This window comes from Schistocerca piceifrons, chromosome 1 (assembly GCF_021461385.2).
Source record: "Schistocerca piceifrons isolate TAMUIC-IGC-003096 chromosome 1, iqSchPice1.1, whole genome shotgun sequence".
Lineage (NCBI taxonomy): Eukaryota > Metazoa > Arthropoda > Insecta > Orthoptera > Acrididae > Schistocerca > Schistocerca piceifrons.
In genome coordinates this window covers 627882749-627904106 of record NC_060138.1, presented here as the reverse complement: position 1 = coordinate 627904106, position 21358 = coordinate 627882749, and the positions used below count along the sequence as shown (strand labels likewise).

General features: G+C 37.5%; 1 protein-coding gene across 1 annotated transcript in view; it reads left to right on the top strand.

Annotated features, from left to right (window-relative positions):
- The window catches only part of LOC124788204 (calpain-A-like), a 241550-nt gene that overhangs the window by 104880 nt on the left and 115312 nt on the right, over positions 1–21358 (top strand). The window contains exons 5-6 of the mRNA XM_047255384.1: positions 7489–7623; positions 7734–7902. Coding sequence (XP_047111340.1) covers positions 7489–7623; positions 7734–7902 — 304 coding nt within the window. The remainder of the gene's footprint in view (positions 1–7488; positions 7624–7733; positions 7903–21358) is intronic.

Below are 21358 nucleotides of genomic sequence, written 5' to 3'. Positions count from 1 at the left end.
GGCATGGCAGATGCATTGGTGGAAATCATAAATTTGTAGGTAGCATTTGCACAGCCAAAATGTTTGTGATCATGGTGAATCTCGATGTACAATAGGTTTTTGATATAGCTTAGTGTCCTAGTATTTTAAAAATGTTGCAAAAATTCTACTGTCTGTGGAATCTGTACTGTTCTTTGAGTAAGTCAAGCTAAGCAATGAATTATGTAGTATATTCCATACACCTGGACTTGAAAAGATCCTTGTGGGCATCCTCTTGTACTTTCTCAGAAGTTCGCAAGGGTCCTTTTGAAGTCCAGTTCTGTGAAATATACTACATAATTAATTACCGGTACTTACAAAATCAGACAATGGAAGTCCAGGATGGAATAACAATAATATTAGGAATAGGATAGATTGCTGCTCGCCATATAAAGATGGTGTTGAGTCACAGATAGGCACAATGAAAAGACTGCTATACTATAGATTTTTGTCTTTTAAATTTAGACAACATTGTCCAGCATGGAATACAGTGACCTGGTGCTGTATTTAGGTTGAATTAAACAGTCAAGATCACAATAATATTTGTTTATTTACCAATTTCGGCTTTAACAAAAGCTGAAACCGGTAAATAAACAAATATTATTGCGATGTCAACTGTTGGTTTTAACCTATATTTTAGCCTTTTGCCAAATGGCTTTCTTATAAAGTAGAAAACACACACACACATACATATGTAAATAAACCTAACTTACACATATACACATGACATTTGTCTGGCCACTGTGGCCAGATTTTGCTTTTATTACTTGATGAATTCACATACCATTGCTTCTGAAGATAATTTAATTCTATTAACTATAGGAACAAGGGCTCTTGAAACCAAGAACATCTGCAACAAATAGCAATACTGTCTGACAAAATCAAATTTTGTATCATTGCATTAAAATCAGAAGTTATGAGCACGACAGGGAGAAGGCAATATGACACTTCAAGAATCTGTATATAGCCGCTGAGCAAAAAACTGAAACAGATAGATCATATAAAATCGCAAGACCATTCTCTGGTTGGTGCATATGATGGAGAGTTTTGAACAAATGAAATGTGACCTCTCACATGTTGCCCTCCTGGTCCACCCCCATCCAACCACCTTACTCACGATTGTTACTGACGCCAGTGCCCAGGGTGCCTTTCAGCAACAATATGTTGAAGGTTCCTGGCAGCCACTGGCACTATTTTCCATTCTGAGCTGCAGCAGAGTTAGCCCGCATCCAAAAGTGAGCTCCTTGCCATATAAAAGGTGGTGAAGTACTTGCGTCCATCAGTGGGAGGATGCTCTTCCATGGTCTTCTTGGACTTCCAGCCAATTATGACAGGGGTTTGTTGGAAGGAAGGCACACAGATTTCCCCTTGGCAGACCCATCAGTAGGATTATATAGCTCAGTTCACAACTAACTTTCGGCATGTGTCAGGCATTAATATAACGTCAGTGACTGCCTCAGCTGCTTCTGTGCCGTTGCCAGCCCCCTTGACTACACTGCTGTTGTGTACATAGTTCCGCGTAGTCAGCGCGTACACAACTTTCCCACCAGAGCCCGCCCTGCTAAGCACAACAGCACAGGCGCAGCGGTCGTCCATCTCCGCACTACGAGATGGCGCTGTTTTAGAGACGGACCAAATTCTGCTTCCGCCAATCCGTGTATTAATATGTAACGCAGCCAATGAGATTGCTGATAACGTAGAACCTTTTCTCCTCGCGGATCACACTCGTGCAGTGATACCTAAACGCGTGAGGTATAATAATGAGTGTACAGACCTCCGATTAGCCAGTCTGCATTAGTCTGTAGTCAAGTTTCAGTATGCGCCTAATAAGATTACCATATTCCTGTACATAGCCATGAAGATAAATGAATAGACACTTTGTCAAGTATCAGAGATATGTGAGAATAAGACCAAAGGAACTTCAGATTGTCAATTGTAAACAGCATCCAGAATCAAGTTAAGTAATTTCTATGCTTTTTATTATTTTGATAAATATGTGTGAAAATAAATCAAGTTATGTTTAAAGATGGTCACCGTCAATCTGCTACTCTAAGCGTGCAAGTGGCATTTCTATCGTCTGACCTAACGGCAGAAGATAAACATGCCACAATAAGACCACGAGACATATTGCTGACATTCGCCTAGTTCGTTAGAGCGACAAGTCAAATAATCTGATGGTGTGTGTACCAAAGGTCTTACAGTACGCACACCACAACTGCCCTGGCTGCCATCCCAACAGCCAGTCCTGAGCTGCTAAGACTGTTCAGTGACCCAAACACTGGCACAACCTCCAACTGCACACAATTCCCAGCAGGGAATTACATCACTGTGTTACTTTTGTGTGTGTTTTACCACCCACTCAGCTCTACCAAGCGCATCTCCTCATACCTCCTCTCCGACTTTGCAAAGTGGCATTGAAATGTCTTCGTAGCCTGTCACACCTTAATGTTCACACATCCATGGTCCTCATGCAGGAGCATTTTGTCTTGCCCGGTGTCCAATGAGACTGCATCAACTGGACTGGAGACTGCACCTGCCTCCCATTCGGACTGTCATACACATGCCCCTATTGTTTCTCTATTGTTTCTCCCCCCCCCCCCCCCCCCCCACACACACACACACACAAACACCCCACTTCCACCCAGTGGACCATCTCTTTTCCCATGTCTATATTGACATTATACACCCCCTCCCATCATTAAGTGGCCACCAGTACATCCTCACTATCATCAGCAGGTTCATCCAGTGGTTGGAAGCCATGCCGCTGTGCGGCGAAACTTGCAGTATGCTCTTCCATTTTACATCTAGTGCCTCCTTGCTGGAAACGGCATGGTGTAGAGATTCCACAGCTCCCTAGAAGCTGCCCATACCAATTGACCCATAACTTGGTCTACCGCCCTGCCACTGATTCTCCTAAACTTACTTGGTGCATTTGCCACCAAAGTCATGTATGGGAAGTTGCTCGTCATGCTAGGCAAATACATCTAGCCACAGCCCCGGCCAGCCACAACTTGATCCCTGGCCTTCGTAAAGCAGCTACACGACTTCATGGCACCCCTGTACTTGGCACCCCCACAACACCACAGTGAGTGGAAATCCTTAATGTATCAGGGAATTTTCATGTGCACATATATCATGGCTTGGATGGACACTAGGCAGCCACCACTCCTTCCACAGTACTTAGGCCTGCATCTTGTGCTCAAGCATGGGTAGAAGGCCTTTTCCATACATCTCTGTGAGGCTGCCACCACAGTACCCACTGACTGATTGAAACAGCCATACATATTTAACTTGCCCAGCCCCTGTGCACCACCAGTCATTGAAATCAATGCCAGCACAAGACTATATGCATTATGCCACACATGTGTCTAACATGCTCCAGCACTGTGGAGCCTTCTGCCAGGCCCTGCCCCACACCTCAGCACACCCAAGTATGCCCATTAGCCACAGTGCGTTGCAGCACCTCACCCCGGATGGCTGTACCATGGATGTTACCCTCTTGGCCAGGTCACAATGTGATGCCCCAGAGGTCACCACCTCCACTGTTGCCAGTGGCCCCCGTCCCAGCCCTATTGACACCATGCTGCCATGTGCGACAGTCCACCGATTGATGCCAGGAATGACCACTGTATGCTGTAACATGCCCTCTCCTTTCGGGAGGAAACTGTGGTGATGCACTACAACATATTCATGCCTGCTACTTGTTTTCTGTAGCCAGTGGTCTCACACTGTAGCAGATGTTGCATTGTCCTGCAGATAAAAACCACAATTCAAACTGTATGCATCCGAGGACAAGAGTTTTCTCTGGCACATGCTTCTTTGCCACAGTGGGTGGTTTTTTTGTAAAGCATGCTACAGGAAGAGCCCCAACTCCTTCCACTTCCCTTACCATTCCCAAGTTGTCCATAAGATGAGTCTTTTGGTGTTAAGTTTATGTTCAAGTTATTTCAGTATCAGAACTTAAATAAATGGTGAGTCAGTTCTGTGTTTTTATAAAGCAAACAGTTTTACAGGCTCCAGTGATGCCTATGGGGAACTAGTAGGTGGGATTGACACCATATTTCGTGGCAACATTATTCAGCACCTGCCTTGTTGTTTAATGTCCTGAACATGGAGTATCCACTTTCCTGAGAGCTGGAAAATATAATGAGTATGCCAAGATATGACCTCTTTTCTGTGAACTGTATGCAAACCTTTGTGGTGCCTGCATGCAGCTGTTGGAGACTGAAATCCTCAACTGTGCTAGATTAGCTTTACCTATAGTACCTCAAGTTCATTTATGTGTATTTTGTATATGCTTTAGTCACCATGTTAGATTAGGTTCATGTACAGTACCTCAAGTTTGTTTATTTATATTTTACTTTCATTACTGTGTTAGATTAGATACTCTCATGGCACCTCCATGTTTGTTTATTTGTATTTGCATATTTCCTTGATCACTGTGTTAAATTAGCTGCATACTATACCTCAAGATTATTTAATGATGTATCTCATGTTACCTTAAAATACCTGTGTAAACTGAGTCTACCACACATGGACAGTGGGCATGCCTTGTGTGTTCTCATAATGTCTCCATGAGTGGTGGCAATTATTGGACTGATTCGATTGAGAGTTTTTGCTCCTAGCCATTTTCGTGGCACCGTATTTTTATAAATGCATTGTGGAATTATTTGTGCCTGTTGACATTCCAACAAAGGAAATGTTTTGTATTCAGGCATCTTTTTTTAATTGTTTCCATGTTTTATCCATTCATTTTGTCCTCCATGCCTAGCAAACACATAGTGTCTGTCTATCAGGTTCAAAGAAGAACACCATTCCCACAGCATCAAAATTTTCTGACTTCATCCAAAAAACTAAAGTTCAAAGTAAAAACCATTGAGAGAAGGGCCTAAGAATGCGTGGTAGGGGCCTGAAAATCCTAGTTCTGATCCTAAGTTTAGCAAAACAGAACTGAAATGCTCAAAAGGTATGAATAACATTCACAAAATATGAACTGACTGAAAGAGGAGTTAAAACTTCATAACTAAACAAATAAAAGATTATGTCCTATTCGAACTCAAGCATGACTAACTTCATCTTTACGTCCTCCCTTTTGAAATGCTCTTTCTTACATATTTTTGTGCTGAGATATGCCATTTATGAAATTTTTCTTATCTCTAGTATTTTAGTTTTTACAGACACCATTTTTTCTCACAGAATATCTACCAATTTTTTCTCACCTTTACTGCTTACTGCTGTCATGTATTCTTTAAAAAACACATTCAGAACTATAACCAGTTCATATAAATATATTTACATAATATATGATATTAATATGCAACATATGTCTACATCTGCATCTTCAACTATACTCTGCAAGCTACTGTGAAGAACATGGCAGAGTGCACATCCAGTTGTATCAGGTATTAGGACTTTCCCCATTTTATTTGCATATGTAGCACAGGGAGAATGGGGTTAAAGGCCACTGTAATTATTCTACTGTTTCAGTTGTGATTGGTATATCTTTTATTGTGGTGGTGCTACATGTCTTCAAAACTGAAGTGGATTTTCAATCTCATCAGTATGATCCTTGGTTGTGGCTGTTCTTCAAATCAGACTTTGTTATTACCTTACATTTTTACGGTAATTACAAATGGAGTATAGAATGGGATCTCGTCCAAATGAATCATTCACTTGTATTTACAAATTCATACTTTGAGTCTGATATAAAAATATTAAAAATTCTTTGGCTAGCCATATGAAAAAATTTTAAAACTAGCATTTTATTCTCACATCTAAATTTTTCTGTAAAATGAAACATTACAGGACAGGAAAACTGGAAGGATAAATACATTTTGGGGCAAACCTAAATAATTGGAGACTTGCCCACAGAAGTAGCCAACAGAATTTATTGATGTACTGCAGTTATGGAGCAACTTGTCCGAATTAACTGTAATATGTATAGATAGCCTTGAAGAAATTACGGAATCCTCTGTGAACATGGATGGATTTGTAGCACCAATACACAGTAACCAGGTTTATCACAAACTATAAACTGTTTAACAGAAGAAGAAATAATATTTGTCAGAGGTGACAGAAGAAGAAATGTGTTATCAATATAGAATGGTGTAATGCAGGTAAAGTGATGTGCAACTGAGAACAAAACAAAAATAAAACTATGTGCCATGTCATAGAAAATGAGAAAAATGTGATATAATTAAGTCTGCTACAAAATAGAAAACCACAAGATTACTGAAAATTAAATATGGCATTGTAATAAGAAACAGTTTAATGCAAGCACAGCAAAATTAGATTAATTCATTTATTGATTTGCATACCATGATTTGTACTCCCATCATAAAGGGGTTTTTTGAGGAATGCAAATCAAATCAAAGTGTAATAAAAATATCATCGAACTTCCAGGTATTTCATTTCCAGTTGAAGTGGCTGTGGGCTTTCGTGAATTTTATAATCATATCAGTCTGAGGCTATACATTCATACAGTATCAAAAAATAATTTACTGCAGAGAAACTGTAATTATGAACTAGTTGATAACCAACTATTGTTAATAGTAAACAAGTAATGCCATTTGTCAAACACCCTTGCCTTAGCCTCTTTGCAAGTAAAAAGACTGGGATATCTTCTCCCACAATCAGTTATTGCATTAAATTTCTATTACATCATAAACTGTATGAAACTCTCCTCAAAATACTTAACGAGCTTGAAGTGTCCACTCAATAATAAATCACAGTTACTGAGAAGCTAATTGTTTGACAATATGCTCTGGGTAAGTGCTATACAAAGAAGTGACAGAGAAAAGATCAATGATACTGTTTCAGCAAGGTTCAATAAAGGTTTGCAACCATTTTGACTCCAGAAGAGTGGCCAAACTGCTGTCATACCAGTGTAGTGGCATAATTTCCCATTGACATTGTGACAAACAAAAACACACAAAACATACAGCATGTTTCAAAATTCTTATTACTCATTTCCAAAGGCTGTAGCTGTAGAGGTGGCATTTCTGACATAACATATCTTCCAAAACCCTATGAAACCTATTGAATGTCATGATCAGAAAGGCTAATGGAAGCGGACATCTACACATCAGGTTGAGAATTTGGGTCAGCTGCTGAGTGTGATAGATAGCTGGGGCAGTTAAGGCAACTGTTCTAGAGAAGTGGAGCATCCGGCATAGATTTTCAACCTTCGTCTTTGGTTTATTTCAGTGTCCAGGCAACTGAAGTCTTGTTTCTCATAATACTATATCTATGTTTATTCTGTCTTAATTAGTTTTAACTTTTTTAAGTTAAATTTTAGAGACAGTTGCAATTCATAAAGTACTCAAAGGTTTCATTTTATTGGAAAATTAGGCCTGCAACACTTGCATAATTGTAATAATGTATCTTTTACTCAACATTTGAAGCCTTTCATTTTCATGTATGTAGCATACAAAAAAGGAATATTTCCCAAAAAATTTTTCATCTTTCTAGATTCTGGCAATATGGACGTTGGATAGATGTTGTAATTGATGACAGATTACCGACACACAATGGGAAACTTGTGTTTCTTCATTCAGCAACATATAATGAATTTTGGAGTTCTCTACTTGAAAAAGCTTATGCCAAGTAAGTTATAGTTTAAAATTAATTTCTGTTTCATCCAGTGTCATAAAATATTACGTATTGGTATTATAGATGTTTCTTGTCACAGCTTTAATTTTTCTTTTTTGCCACAGGTTATATGGTTCATATGAAGCTCTTAGCAGTGGTGTTACATCTGAAGCAATGGAAGATTTTACAGGTGGTGTCACTGAAATGTTTGAACTGAAAGATGCTCCTCCTAATTTGTACAAAATTCTTATAAAAGCATATGAACGTGGTGCCTTAATGGGATGTTCTATAGAGGTTTGTGGATGTAATATTACAAAGCTCTACATTTCCCAGAAGTCTGTAGCTATTGTTGTTGTTGCTAATGTGTTTATCAGTCCAAAGACTGATTTAATGTAGCTCTCTGAATTACTCTATTCCATGCAAGCTCCTTATTATCTGCATAACTACTGCAAACTGCATCCACTTTCACCCTTCCCTCCATTACCAAACTAACAATTTCTTGATGCCTCAGGATGAATTTTATCGAAGGATTCATGCTTTTAGTCAAGTTCTGTCATATACTTCTTATCTACCTGATTTGATTCAGCACTTAGTCATTTATTATTTATTTACTTTGATACTCTGAATCATACATTGTACAGAAATGCACATCATGATATAGGAAAGGTCATTTGATACATATTAGGCATTTATAAGAAGAGGTACACATCTGTGAATCTATAAAATGATTAAATATTTATATCACATGTGTAATGTACTAAGGTCTTATATTTATTCTGTACCAGAATTTAGCATTTATACCAATAAAACTTACATTCAGTTATCTTAGATGAGATCAATAGTTTGGGATCCATTATATGATGTTTGTGTTGAGCAGTTCCTTATAGCAAGTTGTTTTTGAGGAATTCCTGTATGCTGCAGAGGCAGTGTTTAATTAGCAGTGACTGTAGTTTTACTTTAAAATCCTTCACTTGTGTAAAGTTCTTCACTGCTATTGGGAGATGATTGTAGAGTTTTATTCCCATATATTTTACACCTTTACTGTACAGTTTTGTTGAATGGGGAATTATTTGTAGAGACTTCTTTGACCTTGTATCACGTTGGAACCAGTTTGAGTTTATATCTAAGTTGCTAATATTTTTCTTGGTGAAACATAGTAGGTCCAGTATGTACTGACGTGGGAGACGTAGTATGTTCAGATTCTGGAACAGTGGTTTACAGGATTCTTTCTGCTGTTTGAATAATATTGTTCTAACCTTTTTTGTTTTGTTTTAGTTTAAACAGCCTCTCTGCTTCTGCACTGTGGTCCCAAAAGATAATTCTGTAGCTTAGTATAGAGTGGAAAAGAGCATAGTACATTGATGTGAGGGTGGTGATATTAACAATATTCCTTATTTGTCTAATCATGAAACATACTTTACTCAGTTTGGTGCAGGTTATATCAATATGACTTTTCCACGTAAGTGTGTCAGTAATGGTAACTCCCAAAAATTTGGTTTCCTTTATGTAGTTGATTTTATCATCACTCAGTGATATATTTTTATTTTGAACTTTGTGGAAAGTAATACCACCTATCTTTTATTATATTTAGGTGTAGACTGTTTGAATTAAGCCATGAATTTAGTTGTGCTGTGCTCCTATTTATTGCATCTTGAAGATGTTCGTTTGAGTCAGATATCATAATTGTGGTATCATCAGCAAAGAGGAAGGTTCTGTTATTGCGTAAATTTAAGGGGAGGTCATTTACATAAAGTAAGAATAATAAGGGTCCCAATACTGAGCTTTGGGGAACTCCATGTTCTGTGATTTGGGTAGATGACTGTACAGTATTAGCGATTCCTGGTCAATTGGTTGCATTCATTTTGACATATTGGTATCTGTCTTTTAGGTAGCTTTTAAACCAGTCATGGCCAGTGCCCCTTATTCGATGGGAGTAAATTTTTTTTCCGCAGTATATTGTGATTGACCATACCGAATGCCTTTGTTAGGTCAAGAAAAATGCCTATGGCTGGAAGCTTCTTGACTACTAGTGTTAAAGTGTAATCTAGGAGTTGCTGTATTGCATCAGTTGTGGTTTTTCCTCCTTGGAAACCAAATTGAGCAGGTGATATGGCATTTCTTTTTTCCAGAAATGGATTTAGTCTGTCTGCCATAGTGTATTCAAATATTTTGCTGAATACTGAGAGTACTGCTATTGGCCTGTAATTGCTCGTATCTTCTTTACTTTGCTTTTTATGAATGGGTATGATTTTTGTGGTCTTGAGTTTATTAGGAAATATGCCATTGAGGAATGAAGAGTTTATTATGTGTGACAGTGGTTTACTTATGAGGTTGCTGCAGTTATGGAGAAGAAAGCAGGGGATCTGATCTTGTCCTGCAGAGGATTTTTTCTTGATTTTTGTATGGATAATTTTTTTCTATTTCTGCCTCTGTTGTTGGTAATAAGAACAGCGTGTCGGTGCAGTGTCATTAGTAATCTGATCTTTGGCATTCTTCTGTAGTACCACACTACAAAGGCATCTATTCTCCTCTTGTTTCAACACTTTATCATCTGCATTTCACATCCATACCAGGCTGCATCCTACACAAATACCTCCATAAAAGACTTCTTGCCGCTTAAATTTATCTTCAACATTAATAAATTATCTTTTTCAGAAATGCCGTTGTTGCTATTGGCAGTCTGTGTTTTATGTCCTCTCTGCTTCAGCCACCATTAGTTATATATCTGCCCAAACAGCAAACACTGACTGCTACTTTAGTGTTGCATTTCCTAATATAATTCCCTTAGCATTGCCTGATGTAATTTGAGTATATTGTTTTACTTTTGTTCATATTCATCTTTTAACCTGTTTTCAGTACTTTCCATTCCATTCAACTGATCTTCCAAGTTAGTTGTCATCTCTGATGGGCATTGGAAAACCTCATTTTTTGTTTTTATTTCTCCCTGAATTTTAGTTTTTTTTCAAAAATTTCCCTTGGTTTATTTTACTGTTTGCTCTGGGTACAAACTCAATAACATTTGAGACAGACTATAATCTTGTTGCACTACTTCTAAACTACTACTTCTCTTTCAAGTCCTTTGACTCTTTTATAACTGCAACAGCACTCTAGTTTCAGTATCAGTACAAGTTGTAGACAACATTTTGCTAACCCCCCCCTTCCACACAAACACACACCTCTAAAAAAGCCTGACACCATCAGAATTTCAGAAAGAGCATTCTAGTCAAGATTGTCAAAAGCTTTCATTAAAACAACAAATTCTGTAAACATAGGTTTTCCTTTCTTCATTATGTCTTTTAAGATTAGTTGTCAGGTCAGTATTGCACCACATGTTTTCATATTTCTCCAAAACCCTAATTTAAATTCCCTGAAGTTGATATCTATCAAATTATCCATTCTTCAGTAAATAATCTGTGTTAATATTTTGCAGCCATGACTTACTGAACAGATAGTTTAGTAATATGCATACCAATCACCATTTGCCTTCTTTCGTATGAGAATTATTACTTTCTTCTTGAGGTCCAAGGATATTTTTCCCATCTTTTACACCTTGCATGTCATGTGGAATAGTTTTCTTGTGATTACTTCTCTCAGATTTTAATCAATCTGAGGAAATATTGTCTATTCCAGGTGCCTTGTTTTCTCTTAGATCTTTCAGTGGTTTGTCAGATTTTTCTTGCAGTACCATATTTCCCATCTCATCTTCATATATTTCCTCTTCTCTTTTCATTATATTGCCTTCAAGTTTATTGCATTTTATACCCTTCTATATATACCTTCCCCCTTTCAGTCTTCTCATCATTGGTGAGCTCTTGATACTCATACAGCTGCTTCTCATTTCTCCAAAATTTTCTTTTATTTTCATACAGGTGGCATCCATAATCATGCATGCCATGCTCTTACAGCTTTTCATTTATCCTCTAGCCATTACTGGAATGTCGTTTTGCATTTTCTCTTAATCTCATTTATTATATGTGTGTATTCTATTATCCCTCTTTTACTTCATGCATTTTTAATTTGTCTCCTTTCATCAGTTAAGTTCAGTATACTGTGTATTATGTAAGGATTTCTATTGGACCTTGTCATTTTGCCTATTAAATCCTTTGCAGCTTTTGTTATTTCATCTCACACTGTATTCTTTCACTCAGGTTCAGTAATTTTCTAATGCTTCCTTTGAAACTCTCAGTAACCAGTGCTTCTGTCAATTTGTCTAGCTCACATCTATTTAATTTGCTACATTTCTTCTTCAGTTTCAATATACAATTAGTAATCAATAAATTATGGCCAGAGTCCTGTAAAAGTTTTGAAGTTTAAAATCAAATTTCTAGATCTTTGTCATATTATTATATAATTTTTCTTAAACCTTCCAGTGCCATGAGGTTTTAACATAGTCACGCAATCAAAATATATTAAAAAATAATAATTTTACAAAAATCATTTTGTGGGTGAACATAATGGTCCAAAAACTATTTTTTAGCAGTACCTGTCAGTAATAGAAGCAGCAAGTGTTGAACATAAAACTTCAACACTTAGATTTGGTAGTGAGATGTGATTGTCCTAGATCTTTCAAAATCAATTTTAGTTTTTTTGAAATAAAATTAAAGTTTATGTATAATTTTTGAATTTCCATTACACAAACAGTAATGACCAGCTGACAGAGTCAGTAGTGAATGACGACTGAATTGCTACAGACATTTGTTCACAGTGGATGCAACCCAACTAAGGGACCAGATTTTTAATGCACTGAACAAAAGATCTATAGTCTGTGCTAAATAGTTCAGGAAGGTAAGGAAGGACTTCAAGTGCCCTGAACTGCAGGGATTGACGGTTTTCCTGGTGTTTCACTAGCACCAATGGCTGGCACCGACAAATCTTCACCCTCCATCATTGCAAAGTGTCCATGTAAAGCCTTAACAATTTTGTAACTTACAGTTGCTTGATGTGATGTGCAGTAGAGTGGGGAGGGGGGTTGGAGGGGTATGTGCTTCTGTATTTTCTTCTGGCAATATCAATTTTGCCAGTTATATAATCTAATTACAGACTTAAGCAAAACCCTCTAATTAACAACAAAAAGTGTCTAGTACCTACTCACAACTATGACAATGCCAAAATCCTGAAAAGAAAAACTAAAAATTGAAAATTATACTTGTATCAAGTGCTCCAGTGATTCAGAGTGTAATATATTTGAATGCTTTTCAACTGTAGCTGTAATGTTTCAAGGTCTGTTCCACACATATATAACCTGGTAACTTAATTTTAATTGAATAATTAAGAACAGATGTTTATACATATCGATACATATCAGCAGCAGAAATTAGAATGAACAAGAAAATGTAAAAGTTACCATGAAAGATATCAGTATGACTACAACAACATGTGTACCTGATATGTTCCAAAATGCTGTGCATAGAAGTGTGACTTTCTGATGCTCGTTCCTTGGGTTCTGTTGATGATAATAATGTATAGTCAAGTGTATTGTATAGCCCTTGGGCTAGGGACAGTTTATGTACCCAACAAAAGGATCATCTTAGTGTCACTATTCTACGATACAGGGTCAAAGTATGAATATTATACACTTCCTCCTACTTAGACCAATGGAGCAAACTGGTTGGTTCTGTTTGCATTTGATGTGGCGAACGGTGGGCTGGATGGGACTTGTGGAGGCACCACTAGTTGATCAGCATTTTGAGGCTTGTTGCATTGGACTCCACATTAATACTCTGCCTGTGTATGTGATTACTGTTTACTGTTTACAGAGCACCCTCAGGAAAGTGTAGTGTATTCTTCAAGCAAACAAAATCACTTTTAACTTGGCTGTTTAAAAAAAAATGAAAAAAAAACCAAAGAAATAATCATGATTGGTGACTTTAATATAAATTTCTTTACCTGTAATAGTAATAGAATAGTTTTTGAGAATGTAACAGGCTCTTTTAATCTGAGGGCAGTTGTTGACTTTCCCACAAGGGTGATTAAGAACTCCACAAGTCTGATTGACAATATTTTTGTTGACAACAACAGAATTGATAACATTTGTGCAACACAAATCTTAAATGGCCTTTCAGACTATGATGGGCAGTTGTTAAAAATGCATGTGTAAGCCCAGCTAACAAGATTAGTTTTACCAATAGTGTTTTAGACTAATCAATAGTGAGAATCTGGAAACCTTTGCAGCAATTGGAATTGGACACAGTATATCAGGCTGAAGACATCAATGATAAATTTAACGTATTGCTGAATGAATTTGTTACTATTTTTGGAGCTGTATTTCCCAATAGAATTTAAAAAACACCAATCTCAATGATTACAGGAGACAGTGGCTCACTAAGGGAATCAAAACATCCTGTAAAATAAGGAGAATGCTTTATGTCTCACTTAGAAATCCAAAACAACTTCAGAATAGGGAGCACTGCAAATTACACTGTAGCATCCTAAAGAGTGTCATTAAAAAATCCAAGAGCATGTTCATCAAATCTGAAATTAACATTCCAAATAATAAAATGAAAACTATTTAGATGGTGGTCAAAAGGGAGACAGGAAAAATTACAGAAAATACAGACAGTAACAAAGTGTGTCATAATGCAAGTTTGGTAGATGAAGGTGATACAATTGCCAATATCATCAACAACCAATTTTTGACAGTAGCAGATCAAACTGGTTGTAAAAGGTCTAGAGTTGAAGCCAAGAGTCTTCTACAAAAAGCAGTGCAGAACAAAATTAGTCTGATGCATGTGCCCTATGTTTTAACTGAAGGGATTGAGAAGGTAATAAGCCAAATGAAAAACAAAAATTGCAGTGGTGTGGATAATATATCTATCAAGGTATTGAAGTACTGCTGCCAATTTATTCTTCAAGTTCTCTGTCACATATTTAGAGGCCATAAATCAAGGTACTATTCAAATAAGGTGACAAAGCTTATGTTTCCAACTACCAGCCAATTTCATTGCTAATAAGTCTCTGTGAAATCCTACAGAAACTAGTGTTCAAGAGAATCATGGATCAGCATAATAAAAATAAAATCTTTAATAAAAATCAGTTTGGATTCCAGAAGGTTACTTCAAATGAACATGCCATTTTCTCATTTTTCAACCAAGTCCTTGAATCCATAAGCAATAAAATGTCACCAGTTGGAATCTTCTGTGATCTGTCTAAAGCATTTGACTTTATAGATCACAAAATTCTACTTACGAAGGCTTAGAACTATAGATTAAATGCTAAAGTAAGGATGTGGCTGAGGTCATATCTAAATGGTAGAAGGTAGTATTGAACAATTCTGCAATGGCATCTGTCTGCTCTGACTGGAGCACTGTAAACTTGTGTAGTGCCACACTGCTCGATGCTTGGTCTTTCCTCAACTTTATCAATGATCTGCCATGATGTATGACACAAAAAGTGCACATCACCCTGTTTGCTGATGACACAACCATTATGATTCACAAAACACCCAACTGCAGTCTAGAGAACACTGCGACTGCTGCATTCAAAGGAGCTCTAGATTGGTTCACTTCAAATGGTCTGTCACTCATTGTTAACAAGACAATTCATTCAGTTTCAAACTGCAAATAAAAAACAGGAAAATATTTAAATAAAGAAATATTGACAGTGGAGTCTCCCAAATTCCTGGGATTACATATAAACAACAATCTAAACTGGACAGTTCACATCAATAACCTATGTAAAAGACTGAATTCAGCAGCATTTGCCTTTCATGCAATTTCATCTGTTTGTGACTTGGAACCAATTAAAGTTCCATACATAGGATAATTCCATTCACTTATGACATATGGCATCATATTTTGTGGTAACCAGTCATGAGCAAACGAAGTCTTTGTTGCAAAGAAAAGAGTCATCAGAATTGTGGCTAGAGTGCACCCCAGATGCTCCTGTGGAAACATATTCAAATAGCTTGAGATCTTCACCTTGCCATACCATGAATTTTTACATAATGTACATAGTGCACTAGATGAAGGAAATTGGGCAACAGCCATATTCCTTGATCTTACCAAGGCATTTGATTCAGTGAAACATGACCTGCTAATAAAGAAACTTCAGGCATATGGCTTAAAAGATTCAGAAATACTACTGCTAACCAACTACTTGACAAACCAGAAGCAACGCACAAAGCTAACATACCGAATTAATGACAGAGTTGCAGTTGCCCAGTCTTCTAATGAAACTGTCAAACAAGGAGTCCCCCAGGGACCCATTCTTGACCCCTTTCTCATTTTGGTCTATGTGAATGATGTCACTCAGCCACATAACTCCATAATAGTGAGCTACACAGATGACACATCTCTGTTGTTTTTTGGCAAAAATACCTGTGAAGTTACATCTTCTGCAACAGATGGAGTAATAACTATAATTAAGTATTTTCAAGAACAATAGCTAAAGGTCAATGTTAATAAATCAAAATTATTATCATTTGAGACTGTTAACTCTCATCATACCTCTATAAATAATATATATGTAATTGAGGCAGCGGACAGTAATAGCTGCAAATTCTTGGGCCTATGCTTAGACAAAAACTTGCGGTTGTCAAAGCATATTAACTTTGTGTGTGGAATGATTACTACTCAGTCATCTTGCAAAAATAGTTACAAACACTACTATTCAAACTGTTTACTATGGAACAATAATCCTTTACTAAATTATGGTATTGAACTTTGGGGCTGTACTGCTGATACACACCTCAATAGATTAATGTTGTTGCAGAAGTAGGCAATTAGAATAATGCATGATCCGGGTCATAATGATTCTGTTAGAGAGATTTTTGTGCAACATAAGTACCGTAAAGTGGATTTATGTAAGGTAATTTTATTTTTTGTAAACCATCAAACAGATTCAAGAAGATGCAATGACATACACAACCACAATACTAGAAATAAAATTAATTACTTTAGGCAAAGAACAAAGTTAAAAATAACAGATCACAGCCCATACATCAGTGGTCATATTTGGTTTAACAAATTGCCAAAAGACTTATGTGCTTATTATGGTGAGAATATCTTTAAAACAAAACTCAAATTATTCGTGGCAAAGAAATGTTTGTACTCTCAAATGGTTCAAATGGCTCTAAGCACTATGGGATTTAACATCTGAGGTCATCAGTCCCCTACACTTAGAACTACTTAAACCTAACTAACCTAAGGACATCACACGTATCCATGTTCGAGGCAGGATTTGAACCTGTGGCTTAGCAGCAGTGCGGTTCCGGATTGAAGCGCCTAGAACCATTCGGCCACAGCGGCCAGCGTTTGTACTCTCTGTCTGAATTCTAAGTTGAAAACAAGTGATCTTATAATCTGTATTAGAAATTAGAAATATTTTAGTTGTATACCTACTCCTGTGACACTACATCTTTGTGTGCTTGTTTTATAGTCTTTGATAATCTGTATCAACTATTTGTTTTGTTTGTCTTTTAAGAACATCTTCATAATTATTAAACAACACTGACATTTGCACTAGTCATCACTTTTGTTGACTCTATGCAAAAAAATTAAATAAATAAATAGTGTAAGGTCATCTCGGTATATTTTTTCACTAACATGCATTGTGAACAATGATCATACAATTTACAAAACAAACAGTGAATATCATAATCATGAAACAAGAAGTAAACATGATCTTCTCAAAGATATAAAAAATCTCAGTATGGTGCAGAAAGGAGTACATTATTTGAGCAGTAAAATATACAATAAACTTCCATTTCATGTTAAATAAGTCATTGGGGATGTGACTAAATTCAGAAAACAGCTGAAACTTTATCTTTTGAATAGTTCTTTCTATTCTTTACAAGAAATTTTTGACAGTGTGTAACAATTAGCACAATATGTTTAATTTTAAGCATCCCTATAAGAACTGACTATGTAGTACAGGCACACCAATTGATGACAGAATGGTTTTTATACATATTAGAACATAAGACTTACAATTTGTTTGTGTAATCATTATTACTACCATAATCTGTGTTGTTTAAATACTTGAACCTTGTGTATCTGTTTATATATGATTTAGTTCATAAGCCTAATGATCATTTAGATATGGGTTATTACAGTAATAATCCGACAAGTTCTACACCCTTGCAGTACACTCACATCAAAGATCTATGGAACATGAAAATAAATAAATAAAATAAATGTATTTTCACTTTCATGAGTGGACCACTACCCAGCTGAGGATTCCAAGATGGCTATGCACAGCAAATAACTTAAATTTTTATGATATGTTCCTAAGATCCCAATCTTGAACAATCTGTGGAATTTTCTTGATACCTTTATCTGTTTCCAAGATACAGAGTTGCAAAGTTACCCTAATTCTACAGGTTAAATCCAGGCCAAATCTAAATAACAAATAACTGTAAAATATTACCTAAATTTTAACAGTATGTTCTCTTGACTTTTATCTAAATGAATGAGCTCCCCATTTTCAAAAATCTTTACCTGTTATTGAGAAACGTCTCTAAAACTTGTATTTTGGGTACCAAGAGGCAGCCATGGTTTCTGAGACAGCTGTGCATGGCAAATGGCTGTAATTTTTACAGTGTATTCATAAGATCCTGGTTTTGAACAACCTCAAAATTTTCTTCAAATCTTTATCTGTTTCTGAGATAAAGAGTTTTTAAGTTCCTCTACTTGTACACATAAAATCTGTTGTGAGGTGAAATCATAGTTTATAAAGTGATGTAGCATAAGGAATATGCTGTGAAGTGTCTGATTATCATCTGGGAATCCAATGTTGTAGAGCTGAAACACATGCAAAGTTTGTTTTCATCTACAATCTGACCTGAGGTGTAAAATTAGTTTTGTATTATTTCAGTTTCATGTAAGTAAACTGTCTAAATTTTACTGACCAATGCATTTCTTTTCATATGAGTTACATGCCCTGCAGCTGCAGGGAAAAGAAGGAAACCAGTGGAAAAATACTCCTATTGGAATGCAAAAAAATGCAAATATGTTCCTGTTTATTTAATTAAAGATTCTGAAAAAAGTGGCTTGTACTAGCTTCCTCACCAGCTTTAAAAATTTTCCCAAAATGTTTGGCATGTGAACATATTCACACTTTTTTATGCTGAGAGAGAAGAAGAAAGTGGTAGCAGCAAAGAGGTGGAAAAGTAATAAATACTGGAAGATAGTAGATAGTGGTTGTTTTGTAGAAAGAGCCAAGGAGACGATAGCAGTGTGAGAAAAAGAGAGGGACACAGTGGCAATGGAATATAGTTGTCAGTGACAGTGACAGGCAGAGTGGGGGGGGGGGGGGGGGGGGGGGGGGGAGGCAAACGCACCAGCTATTTTTCAGCACTCTTTAGAGCAACTTATGACTCAGTTACAGGCCACGTCAACTATTTAGATGACATAGTAGTGTCTGGTGCCTCTACAGAGGAATATTTGCAGAACCTTCATGCTCTATTTTCTGTTTTAAAATCTGCAGGGTTAAAGTGCAATCTGGTCAAGATATGGTATTTTCAACCACCCATTACTTATTTGGGTTTTGAAATGTCACGTGCTGGCATTAAATGATTGCACCAGTATATTGATGCTATTGCCATCTTGTCACACCCCACATCCATCAAGGGATTACAGGCATTTTTAGGCAAAATTGCTGTTTACCACAAATTCATACCTGATGCTGCTACTGTGGCACAACCACTCCACACATTATTATGTAAAGATGTTCCTTTCAACTGATCCCTGGCTTGTGACCAGGCATTCAAGTTATTGAAATGTAAGCTGCAGTTGGCCCCTTGTTTGGTGACTTTTCAGCCAGACCAGCATCTTGTGTTAGTGACGGACATGCCTCAGATTGGCCTTGGTGCAATCCTTGCTCATAAGTATGTACAGATCTGAATGCCCTATTGCATATGCCTCTAAATCATTAAATTCAGCACAACAGCATTATTCTCAGATAGAGGGAGGCTTTGGCAATTGTGTATGCTCCAAAAAAATTATATGTTGTTTTTTATATGGTTCTAAGTTTTGCCTGATTACAAACCGCAAATCACAGGTGTCCCTTTTTAACCAATCGATATCCTTGACTGAGAAAGCCATACATTGCTTACAGCAGTGGACTCTTTTTCCTGCCAAAATACAATTATGAGATACACAGTGTAACGTGCAGATTGCCTTATTACATTTGCTTATTGGTCTGGATCCAGAGTTTGATATAGACTTGAGAACCACCGGGTGTCACGTATAAAAGCATTAGCAAGCAGACCTATTTTTTGGCCAGATATTGATGGGAAAATAGCGTGAGATGTTGCAGCTTGCCCACAGTGTTCCACCCACAAGACAGCATCCTGTGTATCTTTGCCACTGTCGTCAAATCCCTAGCATCCTTGAGAATGACTTCATATAGATTTTGTGGGGTCTTTTTTGAATTTCTACTGGCTTGTTGTAATTGATGCCTATTTTAAGTTTCCATATGTGGTGCGTTGTCTCTCTACTTTGCGGTGGCAACAATTTTTCCAGTCGAATGTCTTCCTTATACATTAGTTACAGACATTGGTGCCCAGTTCATATTTCAGGAATTTGAAGATTTTTGTAAAAGAAGTTGTGTTTGCTGTGTCACGGCTCCTTCTTTCCACCCTCAATCGAACAGGGAAGCAGAACAACTAGTACAAACATTTAAGACTCAGGTGAAAAAATATATTTTGGATGTGTCACTCGAAGTAGCTCTTGACCAGTTCCTTAGGTGTTATAAGTTCACCCCTGTTGGCAATAATAATCTGGTAGAGTTGTTGTACAGCCATCAGCTCAGAACCCTGCTACATCTGCTTCGGCCTACACCAGGCCATCTGCCGGCACCAGCTCCACAACACTTCCAGCCTGGTGCAGCTCTTTGGGCTCACAGATTTGGCATCTGGCAAAAATGGGTGCCAGCAGTAATAAAAATACCCATGGCTGATACCTCTGCATTGTCCACACTGCTGAGGGGAGGGCTTCATGACAAAGCGAACAGCTATGACCTTGCGTGGGTGGCTGCTCACTGGTGCACTTCCACCACCTCCACATTCTCCATCTGTCTGGCCATCTCCTACATCATGGTCACTGCCCTTGCCCCACTGGCCAACACTATCTTCACTGCTGTGGGTGCCCCTTCAGCTGTTGGGGGCCACAGCAGAGCCCCTGGCTCCCACACTGCCACAGCTGATGCCTCCACCATTGCTGCCTCCATCCTGGCCACTGCTGCCTGTCCCACTGCCTTTACTGCCTCCTCCTTCTCTGGTTTGGACTCAGACATGGAAATGGAAGCTATGTCACCATTGGCTGTCCTAACATATGGCCTCTCACAGGGTGGACAGGCACTGCACTTGTCCGAGCTCGCACCACTTATGATGCTACGCGCTGGTGGCATCACGTCCCATGTTTCAACAACCTATGTCAATCACGGAAGAAATGGATAAGAGCACAGTGCTCACTTCTTTGCAAAGGAAGAGGAGTGCTTTAACTACCAATTTTGTGTGATCCACTTCATAGTTCATGTGTGAAGTTTGTGCTTGAGGCCAACCATTTGCCTGCTAATACAATACCTGCTGCAAGCACAACCTGCCAGATGCAACTCCTGTTAGAACAAGGCTCCTTATAATAAAGGCTATTTTCAGACTAGGCAAGTCTGTGACAAAGCAGCATGTAGTCCGATCTCAGCCTTGTTTCAAAAGTATGTGTGATAGGACTTCTTCCAAATGTTGTTGGCTTTTGAGCTGAAAAAGGAATATCTCACTTATAAACATTGTCATTAAGTCATGGCTTCTGAATAG